Raw genomic sequence first — 15,834 nt, 5'->3', positions numbered from 1 at the left:
AACTCATTTGATACCCTCACCACTTTACTCTTGTCTGTATTCACTTTCAACTTTCTCCCTTTACACACCCTCCCACTCATCACTAGCCTTTACAACTTCTCTTTAGAATCTCCCAAAACCCAGCCAAAAACCCTAGGTAATGCGAGAGCATTTTGGGCAGTTCTGTAGAAGTAAGATTATTTGAATGCTAAGTTTATAATCCAGTTGTATGAAGATACACTGATAATGATAATTTTAAGTAACAAATCTTGATGTAATTAAGACATCATGGGTAATCTGAAGGGATGCTAAAACAAATTATATTACCAGTTTTACTTATAATAATTTTGGGAGAGTGTAAATATATAATAATGACAGTAATTGGATGAGTATAAGTTTCATTAGATATACAGGACTGCATTTGACACATATTCAATTTGAGTAAATTTGTGTCAGGTATAGGAAACGTTTTCTAACAATATTTTTGAAGTTTTTGTCATTTAGGGAAATTTTGAAATCATCTAATGGGTGGTTCCATATTTTTGCCTTTTATTTGCATGGAATTTCTTCTTAGGTTAAATTGAATATGTGGGATATCAAAGTGATTATTTGTTTTGTATTGTGTCTATGCATTTTGTTGCAGTTATTCAAGAAGAGCTTAATGACATTTTTTATTGAGCTACGATGAGTTGCTGTTGTTGTTCTTCATGCACATAAGCCAAAAGTGAAGTAAGGGTACAGAGTGAGTAATGTTTGTGGTACATAGTAACATATTTTAGAAAGAATGACCATTGTTTTAGAAAAGAAAGTTTTTTAGATGTGCTAGTTGTGTGTTGAATTTTAGTTTTCTGTCAAGGTGTATAATAAAAACAACTATGTTCTGCGTTGGACAGTGGAATTTTGATTTTTGTATTGGAATATTACACAAATAACCCGCACATAGGAGAGAGGAGCTTTACAGCATTTCGGTAAAACTTGGACCATTTACAAGTTACACTAACACAAAAGAGTGAGAGAGCCAGTATATATATGCAAGGGGGACAAGGAAGAACAGGAACAAGAGAGGAAGAAGAAGCAGTGGTAGTGGTTTGTAGACTGACCCTACTTCTTTTATTAATACTTCCCCTCCATTCCTCTGCTATTGCTACTACCTTTACTATTGCCTCCCTTCACCCTTCGCTCCCCTTTCTCTTTTGTGCCACTAAAACTACTCTCCCTACTTTCTACTACCACTATTACTTCTACTGCTACTACTGCCACTACCAACCTTACCTCTACCACTACTTGTTTTTCTTCCTCTCTTGTTCCTGTCCTTGTCTCCCTCGCCTATTAATATATACTGGCTCCCTCACTCTTTTGTGTTAGTGTGACTTTGTAAATGGTCCAATTTGGACCAAAATGTCATTGTAAGCTCCTCTCTCCTATATGCAGGTTATTTGTGTATTCTGGTCACAGAATTGTGCCATTATGTTCTTTCTGTATTGGAATATTTATGCAGTAGCATGTTGAACGATCTCTGCAAGCTTAGTGTGTAGACACCTGGGATGCATTGCTGTAACACTGTTGTTCACTATAATGCAAGTCTTTTTATTTGAACCATTCTCAAATATCACCATGTAAGTTGTGCAAAGACAGTGATTATGTGTGAATGATGGTGAAAGTGTTTCTTTTTTGGGTCACACTGCCTCAGTGGGAGAGGCCAGTGTGTTAAAAAAAAAAAGTAAACCAACAAATAAATATTCTACAAAAAAGAATGAAGAGGTTTGGCACAGATACCAGTTTATTAAAGAAGTAGTTACACATAACGGTTTTTGCTTAGTTTGTCTCATGGTTTATTCATTCCCAGCTGGCTATAGGTGGTGGTATTTTGTTCATCATGACATGGGTATTTGTCATATGGTTAACCATCTGTTGGAGTACCATAGCTAGGTTTTGCAACCATTTTAGAATAAAAGGATAACCATATATGGTAATCATCTGTTGGAATACTAGAGTTAGGTTTTAATTCAATTAAAAAAAAAAATCACCACATAGCTGGCTGTTGGGTACAGCATGCTTGGTGGGAAAACCTTATATTGCCTTGGCAAGAAAGTTTTCAGTCTGATGCCTACACTGTGCACCTAACTGCAGACCCAAACTTCACACCTAATTCTTTACCTAAGCTGCACACTTAACTAAACCTTCAGCATAGCAGTGTCTGAGTTTGAGAAACAAAAAGTAAACAAAAGGAGAAGAATGTGGAAGCTGCAAGTGAAAAAAGAGATACACTAAGAGGTTAGTTAAGTAAAAGTTAATCATGAGGTATAGAGTTTAAGACTGAACAGTGTGGGTAACAAGACATTGAGTGATATAAAAGAAGTACAGTATACAGTATATACATGATCACAGTGTTTCTTTTAAGGTAGAAAGAGTTTGAAAAGCATGGTGAACAAAAAAATGAAAGAATGTTCAAGAAAAATAAGAGAATTCATAGAAAACATGATGTATACCATACTAAAATTTTATGCCAAAAGAAACATCTACCTTAATGAAGAAATAATTTTGATTATTTGAATTTTACTCTGTTTATTGAGAAAATACATCAGGGAATAGATACTGTATATAGAGGTTATTAATGGGCTTCATTATTTAATTGATGAATCAGGAAGAATATTTTGTGGAATTAACTGTCAAGATACAGAAAGGACAGGGTTGAGGCAGTGAGTGTACTGCATCTTCACTGAAGGTTGAGTATGGAGAGACATTCTAGGTAATATAGTAATCTAATACAGCCTTTTCTCACTTAACGATGGAGTTTCGTTCCTAAGACCACGTCTGTAAACAAATTTGTCGGTAAGTGAGGAGCATACTATAATGGTAGTGGGTTTTTGTCAACCATCTTTGATATTCTTTTAATGTCACCTTTGCAACATTTATAACATTTTTGGTATACAGTGGACCCCCGGTTAACGAACTTTTTTCATTCCAGTAGTATGTTCAGGTGCCAGTACTGACCGAATTTTTTCCCATAAGGAATATTGTGAAGTAGATTAGTCCATTTCAGACCCCCAAACATACACGTACAAACGCACTTACATAAATACACTTACATAATTGGTCGCATTTGGAGGTGATCGTTAAGCGGGGGTCCACTGTATTTTTAAATGTTTATACAGTAGTGTACTGTATATTGTAATAAACAGAATAGAGGAAATCAGCTCTAACATAAATTATTTATGTATGCATACTGGTCAGAGAGCCCGTCGTAAGTCCGAGTTGTCGGTAAATGAGTACATCACTAAGTGAGGAGAGGCTGTATATGTATATTTTCCATTGATGCTCTACTTACACTCAGCTTAGAATTTCTTATAATTTTTTTATCACATAAAAAAATACACTGAAAATGTATAAATGGACCTATCATTTACAGGGCTGTACCATCAAGGGAGATGAAAGCAGCACTAAAGGTTGTGAATGATTCCATTGGCAAACCTGTTCGCTCTGGTCAGCAACTTACCAATGCCCTTAATATCATCCAAAGAGAATGGTTCAAGGTAAGCTGTTTAACATGACTCGTTTCCAACTGAACAAGAAAGCACCTTCACAGTCACTTCCTTTAATTACCCTTCCAGAAGGAAATAAATATTGTGGTTCAGTGTTGACTGCAGCATCATGCCCACTTTCAAAGTGCAAGTACATTACTATACTTTCAATCTCCACATCTCCAGCTTGGCTAACCAGAGTGTCAGATATCACTGACTACTCGTCTCTGTCCAGACTTAACATACTTACATACCCGTGATGAAATGTTCAACCCCCGATAACTCAATATTTTTTTTACACTCTACTTTCAACCTTTCTCTGGATATCCACTACACCTCCTTTGTTTCCACATATGCGATTAGCTCACAGAGTACCAGTCCTACAACACTCATTACACTGTAAGGCCCATATAGTTTTCATGCTTTGTAAATAATACACATTTGCTTATTCATCATATCTGTAACACTTTTAGCTCTTCATTTTCAATTAGATATTTTCTTTCTAATAATTTGATATTAAAAAGTTTTATCAAAATCATTACTGGATACTGCTTATCCATTAATGGCATATTTATTTGTATGGGAATGCATGCCAATAAATTGTTGTTATTTTATGTTTATCCCTTTTAGATTAGGAGTAAGTAAGCTTGTGAAAAATGTGTTGATTTTGCTACTACTTGTGTCATAGGTTTCAAGTCAGAAGGATGCAGATCCCCATGCTGTGGAAGATTATATGGATGTCTTTGAGGAATACTCCAAGGGTCTTCTGCAGCGAGTGGTCAACCTCAGTGATGTTAATGTGAGTTTATATTATATAAAAAATTAACAGGGAAAATGATCATAGAGTAATGTAAAAATGGAAGTACAAGTATACTGTAAATCTAAAATCTATGTATAACTGTGTATAATATATATGTATATATACCCTATCTTAATGGGAGATGGGCATTTAGAGAAGATGGAGCAAAATAGGATGACTATGAGGGTACATAAATCTTGGGTAGAAGGAAGGAGTGATTAGGGGGCCATTCACTGAAGGGTTAGAGGGAGAGGGAGTATAGGAGGTTTTGAGTGCTAGAGGTTTGAGCATTCAGCAGGCTTGTGAAGCTTGATAAAGCAGAATCTGTGGTTACAAGTGTTTTTTTATGGCTTGATATGGTGTTGAAGTGTAAGCAAGGTAACATTTATGAATGAATTCATTGAAAATAATTAGCCAGACCTGATTCCTGCAGGTGGGAAATACAGTACCTTCACTCTGAAGAACAGGTGGGGATGTTACAGTTTGGAGAGTCATTTAAATTGTGATGTCTGTACACTTAGAAATACAAATTTTTATTTCTTTATGCAGTATAAAGTAATGTAGTTTGCATGTAATAAAACAATAGTAAGCACAAAAGAAAGCCACTAGTATGTTTGGGCAAACTAATCCTGTTGCTTAAAGACTACTAAATAGTTAGACATAAACTGTTAAGAAGGATTTATTATGCAGTTAACTATAATTATAAGTACAGTAAGAAAGGTAGCTAATGGCCATGATAGCTAGCTGTTGAAAGAATGATGAATGGATTTCCTTTTTTGGGGGAACACCCTACCCAGGGAGGAAATGGTTGGTATGTTGAATAAATTTTATGAGGATTTAGTCGAAAGAGTTTGAAACTAAAGAAGAGAATGGCTTGTGAGAGCATCTCCTGAACTTATAGTCATGAAGTGTAATTTTTCTTAATTTTCATTGTTTCAGGGAAACACTGCAATGCACTATGCAGTTTCACATGGAAACTTTGATGTTGTCTCTGTACTATTGGACTCTAAAGTTTGCAACATTAACCATCAAAACAAAGCAGGCTATACAGCCACTATGCTGGTATCTCTAGCACAGATTCGCTCTGAGGCTCATGCTAGTGTTGTTCAAAGATTGTTCCAGCTTGGTGATGTCAACATTAAAGCCAGCCAGGTGATTTACTTATCAGTCTGTTAAGAAATTCTCATGCAGTGATCTATTATTGCACTATAAAAAATGGGGATGTGAAGGAGTAAAGGAAATGGCAAAAACTCTTGCACAGGTATCTAAATATTGAGGTGTGTACTAAACCAGTAAAGCTGGACATGTAGGTACCTGGAGCTTTATGAAACTTTTATTTTTTGGTACATACAATTCCATGCAAAATCTATTTTAAACGTGGATATTCAGTACACTTCCATGCAAAATCTATTTTAAACGTGGATATAGTACAGTAGTTGTCTTACAATATTTGCATATGTACACATGCCGTAAAACATCCAGACCCCATTTATAATTTTAAGAAGTTGCCGGAACTGAAGTTTATTCACATTTTACAGTCATTGCGATACAGGTATCAAGTTTGTTACTTGCTACATCACTGGTTAAATCCTCGAGCTGCAATTCTTTAACATCCACTGAAGTTATTAGTATTGTCTTCTTAGACACTGACAGCAGTGCAAACTGCTTTGTATGTTTATTCTTTTATTTAATCAGCTCATTCCTTATCATACCAGTCTGAAGGATTAAGTGAAAACTGAAGATGTGGAAATCAATTTGGAAAAATTGATATATAGATCTTGAGTATACAGTTCAGTAAGTTCAAATTTTAGTTTAAGAGCAAGAGCCTTACAAAAATTTACTCCTTTTTAATCCTTGTTTATAAATGATAAATGTTTTGGAATGCATAATTTTTCATGAAGTCTCATGAAATATATACAATACAGGCATATGAAAATAATTGTATTGTGCAGGAACTGGGCTTTATAGTGTTTTTTAAATTGTAGTGATGTGAATTTCAATATGTATTTATTTTTGACACTTAATGACATACTGACTTACCTTGGCATTCTTCATACAAGTACAAAGATTACCTGCTTCATTAGCTGACTTTTGTTCTATTTGGAGAACTTTTTTAGTGTGATCTTGCTTTTAACCAACTGAAAGCTTAGGCATCAGAGTTCAGAATAGACTGATAGTACTGGTATTCTTCCAGTGCTCACACAAATTTCTTGCTTTGTAATAGCATGGCCAGACTGCCCTTATGTTAGCAGTGTCCCACGGTCGACTAGACATGGTTCGGATGTTAGTTGGTGCTGGAGCAGAGATTAACATCCAGGACGAGGATGGCTCAACAGCGCTTATGTGTGCAGCAGAACATGGCCACCTAGCCATTGTTAAGTTCCTCCTTGCCCAACCTGACACTGATCCCACACTCATGGACAATGTAAATAAATTTAATTTGTCTTAGTTCTTAATTAAATAATTTGATGTATTGACAGTTGCAAGGTTGCTAAACTAACAAAAAAATAGTAGTAGTGTAATTACTTTTATTTGGACTAATTTGTGCTTGGCTTGTCTGAATTATAGAAAATTCTGAATATAGTACATACTTTAATAGAAATGCAAAATTTTTCTTTTATTCAGTTTTTTAATAGGAGAGATTTTCCTTGCTAGATAAAGAGTTTTTGCTCTTATTCAGAAAATTCTAAGCTTCAGAGAGTATTGCAAAATAAATCTTATGGAAAATGTTCTCTTATTTGAAAAACAGTAACCCAAGTGGGAGATATTTGCTCCAAGCTAAGATGCAGAATTTTTAGTATCAATTAAAAAACTCAAATTTCTAAATTTAAAATTTCTGAAAAATTCCCTATTACTAAAAAAATGTGAATCAGAGAGAAAAACCAAGGTACAGTATGGAATTTTCCCTCTTGAAAATACTTTTTTTTTTTTTTTTAATTTTAACCCTTAAACTGTCCAAACAGATCTACATTCACATGCGTAGTGCTCCAAAAGTAGAGCTACGTTTTTTTTTTACATATTTTCAAATATAACAAAAAAACGTAGATCAAAGTTTTTTTTACACGTTTTCAAATGTAAAAAAAAAAGAAAAAGAAGCTCTACGTTTTTTTACATACTTTCAAATGTTGAAAAATCGTAGATCTATGTTTGGACAGTTTAAGGGTTAAAATTAAAATTTTGAATGTTGAACAATTTCAGAATACAGAATAATAAATAAGAGAACAATTACTATGCTGAACTTTATTTGTACCCATAGCTTCAAAATAAAAATAATTTAAAGCAAAGTTAAATATATATTGTATAGTGTTAGTTATGGTATAATTGTATAATATTGACATGTCAGTGATATGTACTAATTAAGTTGTTCTATTTAGGATGGCAGTACTGCTCTAACTATTGCTGTAGAAGCTGGCAACAAGGATGTAGGTGTATTACTGTATAAACATATGAACCTTTCCCGTGGAGCTTCACCTTATTCTTCTATTAGGTCAGTACACATTGCTCTTTTTTTATTATTATTAGTATTATTATTATTTATTGTTTTAGCACCAGCCTTCTTCCACCAATGTAGGGATGAGTGGTGCTCTTTGGAGTCTGTGGAGACAGAGAACTTTGTCCATGGAAGCAAAGAGGGGAATGTATGAGAGTATTAGTTATACCAACACTATTATATAGGTGTGAAACAAGGGTGGTGAATGTTGCAACAAGGAGAAGGCTGGAGGCAGTGGAGATGTTGTGTCTAAAGGCATTGCATGGTGTGAATATAATGCAGAGAATTCATAGTTTAGAAATTAGAAGGAGGTGCAGGATTACCAAAACTATTATCCAGAGGGCTGAGGAGGGGTTGTTGAGGTGGTTCAGACATGTAGAGAAAATGGAACAAAATAGAATGACTTGGAGAGAGTATAAATCTGTAGTGGAGGGAAGGCGAGGTAGAGGTTGGCGTAGGAAAGGTTGGAGGGAGGGGGTAAAGGAGGTTGTGTGTGCGAGGGGCTTGGACTTCCAGCAAGCATGTGTGAGCGTGTTAGATAGGAGCGAATGGAGGCAAATGGTTTTTAGAACTTGATGTGCTATTGGAGTGTGAGCAGGATAATATTTATGAAGGGATTCAGGGAAACCAGTAGACCGGACTTGAGTCCTGGAGATGACAAGTACAGTTCCTACACTCTGAAGGAGGGATGTTAATGTTGCAGTTTTATAACTGTAGTGTAAGCATATCTCTGGCAAGACAGTGATGGAGTGAATGATGGTGAAAGTTTTTTTTTGGACCATCCTACCTTGGTGAGAAACAGCCTATGTGTTAATAAATAATAAATACAAAATAAATATATAAATATGTTAAACAACCATGGTGACATTACACATCTATGTCTAAGACCTACTTTTACTGGGAAGTAATCTCCCTCTCTCCTACACACCCTAACCTGAGTCCACTATCCTCATAAAAACTCTTTACAGCATTTACTAGTAACTTACTACTTATTCCATACACCTGCAACATCTGCCACATTGCTCCCCTAACCACTCTATCATATCCCTTTTCTAAATCCATGAATGCAATGAAAACTTCTCTACCTTTATCTAAATACTGTTCACATATATCTTTAGTGTAAACACTTGATCTACACATTCCCTACCCATTCTGAAACGTAGAGGGACTAGTCCCAAATTTCTACATGAAAATCACTCTCTACAAAAGCAAAAGACTGGGCAGGAGATGCAGCATACCCCCAATGAAAAGCAGGGGTGCCACAAGTACAGTGGAACCTCGGCTTATGAGTTTAGTCCGTTCCGTGACTTTGCCCGTATCCCGATCTGCTCGTATGCTGAGTCAATTTTCCTCATTTAAATTGCGTGTATAATTGAAATGCGATTAATCTGTTCTAGCGGAATTCCTGCTCTCAGGAGGCAGGAATATGACACAAATATCAACTCTACGGCTTATTTATGTATCACAATTCATCTGGTATGACATAATAAATAAATAACATAGAAACTTGATATATACTCTAGAATGAATAAAATATGTCATTATGTGACAAGTGGTGGCTGTCATTTCCCACCTCAAGTGGCCGCTTTGTTGTGGGTCAGCGGAGGAGACCTCCCGCCATCCCCCAACACGACACCCAGTAGGCATACCAGTGTTGCTGAATGACTTATTGACTTGACTGAATGACTTATTGACTTGACTGAATGACTTACTGACTTGACTGACTTGACTGAGTGACTTGATTGACTGACTGAATGACTTGACTGACTGACTGACTGAATGACTTGACTGACTTACTGAATGCAATGTAAAAATAATAATAATAATAACATCAGCAAGGAGAAACTTCAAAAGGCTGCCAGTAGTTGGCACTACGATCAGCAAAACATTGGTAACCACTACTAGTACACTTTTCACCTGTCTATTACTATTAGGCTAAGTCTGCCTGAAATGCCTCAGCATGATAGTGGCTTTCTTTGCTCCAATCATATTATGATATGTAAACACACATTGTAACCTTTGCAAAGAAATAATTTTTTTTTTTTTAACAAGTCGGCCGTCTCCCACCGAGGCAGGGTGACCCAAAAAGAAAGAAAATCCCCAAAAAGAAAATACTTTCATCATCATTCAACACTTTCACCTCACTCATACATAATCACTGTTCTTGCAGAGGTGCTCAGAACACAACAGTTTAGAAGCATATACGTATAAAGATACACAACATATCCCTCCAAACTGCTAATATCCCGAAACCCCTCCTTTAGAGTGTAGGCATTGTACTTCCCATTTCCAGGACTCAAGTTCGGCTATATAAAAATAACCGGTTTCCCTGAATCCCTTCACTAAATATTACCCTGCTCACACTCCAACAGATTGTCAGGTCCCAAATACCATTCGTCTCCATTCACTCCTATCGAACACGCTCATGCACGCCTGCTGGAAGTCCAAGCCCCTCGTCCACAAAACCTCCCTTATTCCTTCCTTCCAACCTTTTCGAGGACGACCCCTACCCTGCCTTCCTTTCCCTACAGATTTAAATGCTCTCCATGTCATTCTACTTTGATCCATTCTCTCTAAATGACCAAACCACCTCAACAACCCCTCTTCAGCCCTCTGACTAATACTTTTATTAACTCCACACCTTCTAATTTCCACACTCCGAATTTTCTGCATAATATTTACACCACACATTGCCCTTAGACAGGACATCTCCACTGCCTCCAACCAACTCCTTGCTGCTGCATTCACAACCCAAGCTTCACACCCATATAAGAGTGTTGGTAATACTATACTTTCATACATTCCTTTCTTTGCCTCCATAGATAACGTTTTTTGTCTCCACATGTACCTCAATGCACCACTCACCTTTTTTCCCTCATCAATTCTATGATTAACCTCATCCTTCATAAATCCATCTGCCGACACGTCAACTCCCAAGTATCTGAAAACATTCACTTCTTTCATACTCCTCTTCCCCAATTTGATATCCAGTTTTTCTTTATCTAAATCATTTGATACCTTCATCACCTTACTCTTTTCTATTTATTATTTATTTAAGGAACCTCCCTTGAGGGGGAAGTTTGCATCCTGAAATTGCCTTCATATCCAGAAGCAAAAAATCGACCAAACGCCGGTTTGTATCCTGAAAAATTCGCATGATGCGGTGTTTGTAAGCTAAGGTTTCACTGTACATCACGACAATGAACTGCAGTTATATATTCACTTTTACTTTTGTAAGATCTGGAGGTCTACAAAAAAGTTGTTTAAGGGGAAAGCTCGCATCCTGAATTTTTGCTCATATCTAGAAACAAAAAATCAACTAAGCGACTGCATGTATCCTGAAAAACTTGTATGGTGGGGCACTCGTAAGCCGAGGTTCCACTGTACTTAAAGAGACGACACAATAAGTGCCAGGGGCACAAGACTGTTCAGCTGCCTCCCAGCATACGTAAGGGTGATTACCAATAGACCCCTGGCTGTCTACAAGAAGGCACTGAACAGGCACATAAAGTCAGTACCTGATCAGTGTGGCTGTGGTTTGTACATCAGTCTGTGTGCAGCCAGCAGTAACAGCCTGATTGATCAGACCCTGAGCCACCAGGTGGCCTGGTCACAGATTGAGCTGTGGGGATGTTGATCCCCAAAACCCTCTCCAGGTATGCACTATAATCTCGTGCATTCCTTTGTCCCGTAGCTCGATTGCTAGCTCACACTGAGGTCCAGTGTTTGAATCTCCTCCGGTACAGCTGGAAACATTAGGAACGTGTTTCCATAAGACACCTGCTGTCCCTGTCCCTGTTCACCCATCAGTTTAAAATGGGTACCTGGGTGTTAGTCGACTGGTGTGGGTATCATCCTGGGACAAAACTGACCTAATTTGTCCGAAATGCTCAGCATAACATAGTAGTACATATGTCTTTGATGTCAGCTAGGCCTGTATACCATGTACATGTACTTGTAGTAAATAAAGATATTATTATTATTATTATTATATTATTATTTGTTTGCCTCCATGGGAAATGTTTTTTGTCTCAACAGATACCTCAATGCATTGCTCACCTTTTTTTCTTCATCAGTTCTGTGGTTAACCTTGTCTTTCATAAACCATGAACCTCTATTATAATTTACTATAATTTATAAAAAGCACAAAAATCTTCATCCTTTATAAGGTGTTGTGCTGGAAAATTAATTTCAGTATGATTGAAGCTGGGTCGATGAATCTACTGTGTTATAATTTACCACTTACTGTATACACTCAAGTATAACACAATATCTTAAATAGGTTTACTCCTATTTGAGATATTTTGCCTGAACTCGACTTTCTCATATATTGTGTAAATCTACCCTAATATTTGGGGGACTTAAAAGGGGGGACAAACAGCAAAGGTTACTTCTGTTATCTAGCTATTATTTCTGATTTATTGACATTCTTGTCCTCCATAGGGTCAAAAGATCTCACACACCTACCATGAGTAGACTATCAGTGACTTTGAATATTTGAAGGTCTCTTAAAAGATCAAACAATAAAAGTAAGTTGTTATTTTGCTATTATTTCTGATGTATTTACATTCTTGTCCTCCACAGGGTTAAAAGATCTCACACACCTACTACAAGTAGACCGTCAGTGACTCCTCCTCCTCGCTCTTCCGCACCGTCCTCACCTGGACGCTCAAGAAAATCATCTGCTCCTCCATCTCCAGGAAGGTCCAGACAGAGCTCAGCCTCACTCTCTAATCTCATGATTTAAGTGGAATATCAACACACCCAGATTGCTAACTAATGGGGTGCTTCAAGATTAGTGTCTGCCTTATGTATTTGAAATTTTTTACTACATAAATTTCAAAATTCATTCTGATTTAAGCTGTTAGTACAGTATTTGAAAAATTATGCAAAATGCCATTTCCTCAAAGTGATGAGTGCCAGCATAAACTAGAAGATATGGAAAGGAAACAAAATGCATTGCATCTCCCTTTTATTTGATATTGATGTACCTTATCTAAATATTTATTTTAGACATATTGTTTGTTCAGTCAATGTTTAGGTTAATTCATGCAGCTACTAAGCTGCTGTATCCTGGTATAAGCAGCAATCTTGAAAAGGTACATTGCTTGCATAAATGTTACACACAGTAGAGTATTCACTATTGTTCCTTATCATGTCTCCAAACACTTTATTTTCAGTTTTTTAGATAACTGATTATATTTAGTAATAATATTTTTCAATTATAAAATTATAGAGACTTTCTTTGCCTTACTCATTCAATGCATAACTCTCTTCCTTGTAAATAATATACCATGTATTGTATATAGAAGATTGTAGATTATCTAGTGACTGGTTATTTGGATTCAAATGTTCATTGGCTCCCACCATTATCCTACTGTCTTGCTCTGTTCGGCACCTAAACGGATAATGCGATAATTAAATGTACAAATAGAGAGCATGAAAAGCTGATGTGATCATCTAGTGTTGTTGAAAATCCAGTGTACTGTTTATCCCTAAGAGGCTGGCTAATCTGTATTATCTGAAGGAGCTGGTTTATCTCTCCAAAAAAAGGCTGGATAATCTCCCTCTCTCCTAAAGGGGCTGGATAATCTCCTTCTCTCTTGAAGGGACTGGTTAATCTATCTGTATCTGTATCTATGCATCTATCTTTATATCTCTCACTCTCTATATCTCTCTAGTAGCTAAAAATGATATTCCAGTGGTGTGGCTCACACATTTTTGAGCTGAGAGAAGTGTAGTTGTCAATGTTTATAAGTCTAGAGTATCAGGACCCCAGAATATGGAATAATTTTAGCTTAAATTTAATAATTTTCCTCTGATAATTTGTGGCAAAGAAAGTCAACATGGCTTTAATTAATATATATTTTGGAACATTTAGTGAACAAGATAGAAACAGGAAAAGTGAACACTTTACTGTAACTGGTCATGTGGGAGTTTTATATTAATAGATCATCTGATATTTATTAACAGTGTAATGTGAGGGATCTGTGGAAGGTTACATGAGCTTTATTTATATGCAAAATTAACTCAAAATGTAGTTAAGTGGAATTGCTTAAAATTCTAACTTCTGTGATGCTGTGCCTGCAACTACACAACTTGAATGTGCTTGTATAGATAAGCTTGTTTAGCACTTTTTTTTTTTTTTTTTTTTTTTTAGATTTTAAATATCAGAAATTTATAATAAATTTTAAAACAAGGCCTTAGCATATTTTTGCCAAAGAAATGCAATTATAGGTTAAGTAGCAACAGGAAAGGGCTTATGTCATGGGAATTCTGTCATTTGTTGCTTGTTATATATGTTACAGAGATTATATTGTTAAAGTAATTTGTAAACAAGAGAGATTCTCAGAAAGATTTTTTATAATATGGATAAAAGTATATATTCAATAAGGAGCCTATCAGTAATAAAGTTTAACTACCATAAATTTTTAATTAAATTGATGCATGGTAGTTTATATTTTTATACATATTACAGCACATTACTATACACTATTGTTCTCAGATTTTATATTGTAGAAAGTGAGTGTGATTTGAGTCTGCAGTGAGTGAATTTGTGTATGCTGCTGATATTGACCAATCTGTTGTCCATTATTCCAAGAATTGATGGTCACAAACTCTGCTGGAAGACACCATTATATCATAAGGATATTTGGATAACCTTTTGGGGATAATAAACCTGTGGATTTTTGAGGTATCCAAAATGAAAGGAGAGGCTGTATCCATATGGCTAACCATCAAGTTACTGGCTAGAGCCAATGCTGCTTAACCTTATTTAACTGAGAAATTTACACATAATTCAAAGTGCTGCACCAGTAGGATCAGAGTTCACCTTAAAGACAGTTGTATGAAGCAGATTAAAAAAAAGGTAAATTTAGTAATAAAATATAATTTAAATATCAACACTCTAGTCTTTCAATTACTTTAAAATGCTCAATTTAAAAAAAAAAATATTGTTAATGTAATTTATTTAGTCCTCATGATTGTACTGGTAATTTCTAGGAAGTTGTCACTCAAAGATTAGTGTTTTATCATTGTTTATACTGTTTCCCAGAGTGCTGAGAGGAAACACCTTCCCAGTGAAGAATGTTTAACCTGGTCTTAGGTGTTGACATAATAACGAACTTGATGTATACGTTAGACACAATATCCTACCAATCTTTATTTATGGGACTGAATATACATCTTGTGGACTGGCAAAAGCAGCTATGGACTCCTTTAGAATGCAATGGTACTATACAAGAAAGTACAATTTATTCATAAGGTGTATAGGCTTCTTTGTCATTTAACAATTCTAGAAAAAAAAAAAGAGATACAACATTTGTCATTTGAGAGTAGTATACACATCTTTGAAATGGGAATAGAGTTACCTTGGTGTATATAATAGCAGTGCTAACTTAATTTTTATTAAAGTGTCATGTAACAGAAACTGCTGACTTCACAGATAGTGATAATGCTGCATTAGTAAACTTTATATATGTAGAATTGGATGTGCTTGTACTTAACACTGTGTGATATGTATGCTAAAGTGGAAATTTAAAAGTGTGCAGTGACCAGTGCCATTTCTTATTCTTAATCTTTCTTATGGCTCCTCTTATGAAAAAAATGCACACTTCCAATTATTTTCAGTGCATTATGCTACCTCTTGAGAAGCAGCAGTCAATTCATCCCATAAAATGTTCACAAACTAAAAACTTTATCTTGCATTATTTATTGCTTACTATGATCTTCACAGACTAGAGTGACTTCAGAAATCAGATACTGGTGAAAATTTAATCCAGTAAAACATTTAACAATTCCACAAAATATTCCTCCATCTTCCTGATACCTCTAACTCTCCATTTAATAACCCGCCTCTCCTACTTTTAGCTGCCAAATCCATTCGTTCCCTAGGCTTCCTCAATTTATTAATCTCACTCCAAAACTTTTTCTTATTTTTAGCAAAACCTGTTGATAACAAATCACCTACTCTCTCATTTGCTCTCTTTTTACATTGCTTCACCACTCTCTTAACTTCTCTTTTCCTCTCCATATACTGTCTTCTT

General features: G+C 35.7%; 1 protein-coding gene across 9 annotated transcripts in view; it reads left to right on the top strand.

The window, feature by feature from the left end:
- LOC128684888 (KN motif and ankyrin repeat domain-containing protein 1) overlaps positions 1-14,694 on the top strand; it is a 207,432-nt gene extending 192,738 nt beyond the window's left edge. For 8 of the 9 annotated variants that reach the window (XM_070100644.1, XM_070100635.1, XM_070100598.1 and 5 more), the window contains 6 exons: positions 3,389-3,512; positions 4,189-4,299; positions 5,239-5,451; positions 6,524-6,724; positions 7,674-7,786; positions 12,374-14,694. In XM_070100644.1, coding sequence (XP_069956745.1) covers positions 3,389-3,512; positions 4,189-4,299; positions 5,239-5,451; positions 6,524-6,724; positions 7,674-7,786; positions 12,374-12,536 — 925 coding nt within the window. In that variant the 3' untranslated portion in view covers positions 12,537-14,694. Of the gene's footprint in view, positions 1-622; positions 3,368-3,388; positions 3,513-4,188; positions 4,300-5,238; positions 5,452-6,523; positions 6,725-7,673; positions 7,787-12,373 lie in introns of those variants that run through there. The other variant, XM_070100650.1, reaches the window with a different exon arrangement.
- The last annotated feature ends 1,140 nt before the right edge of the window (positions 14,695-15,834 follow it).

Source organism: Cherax quadricarinatus, chromosome 5 (genome assembly GCF_038502225.1).
Source record: "Cherax quadricarinatus isolate ZL_2023a chromosome 5, ASM3850222v1, whole genome shotgun sequence".
Lineage (NCBI taxonomy): Eukaryota > Metazoa > Arthropoda > Malacostraca > Decapoda > Parastacidae > Cherax > Cherax quadricarinatus.
This window is presented reverse-complemented; position numbering and strand designations above follow the sequence as displayed.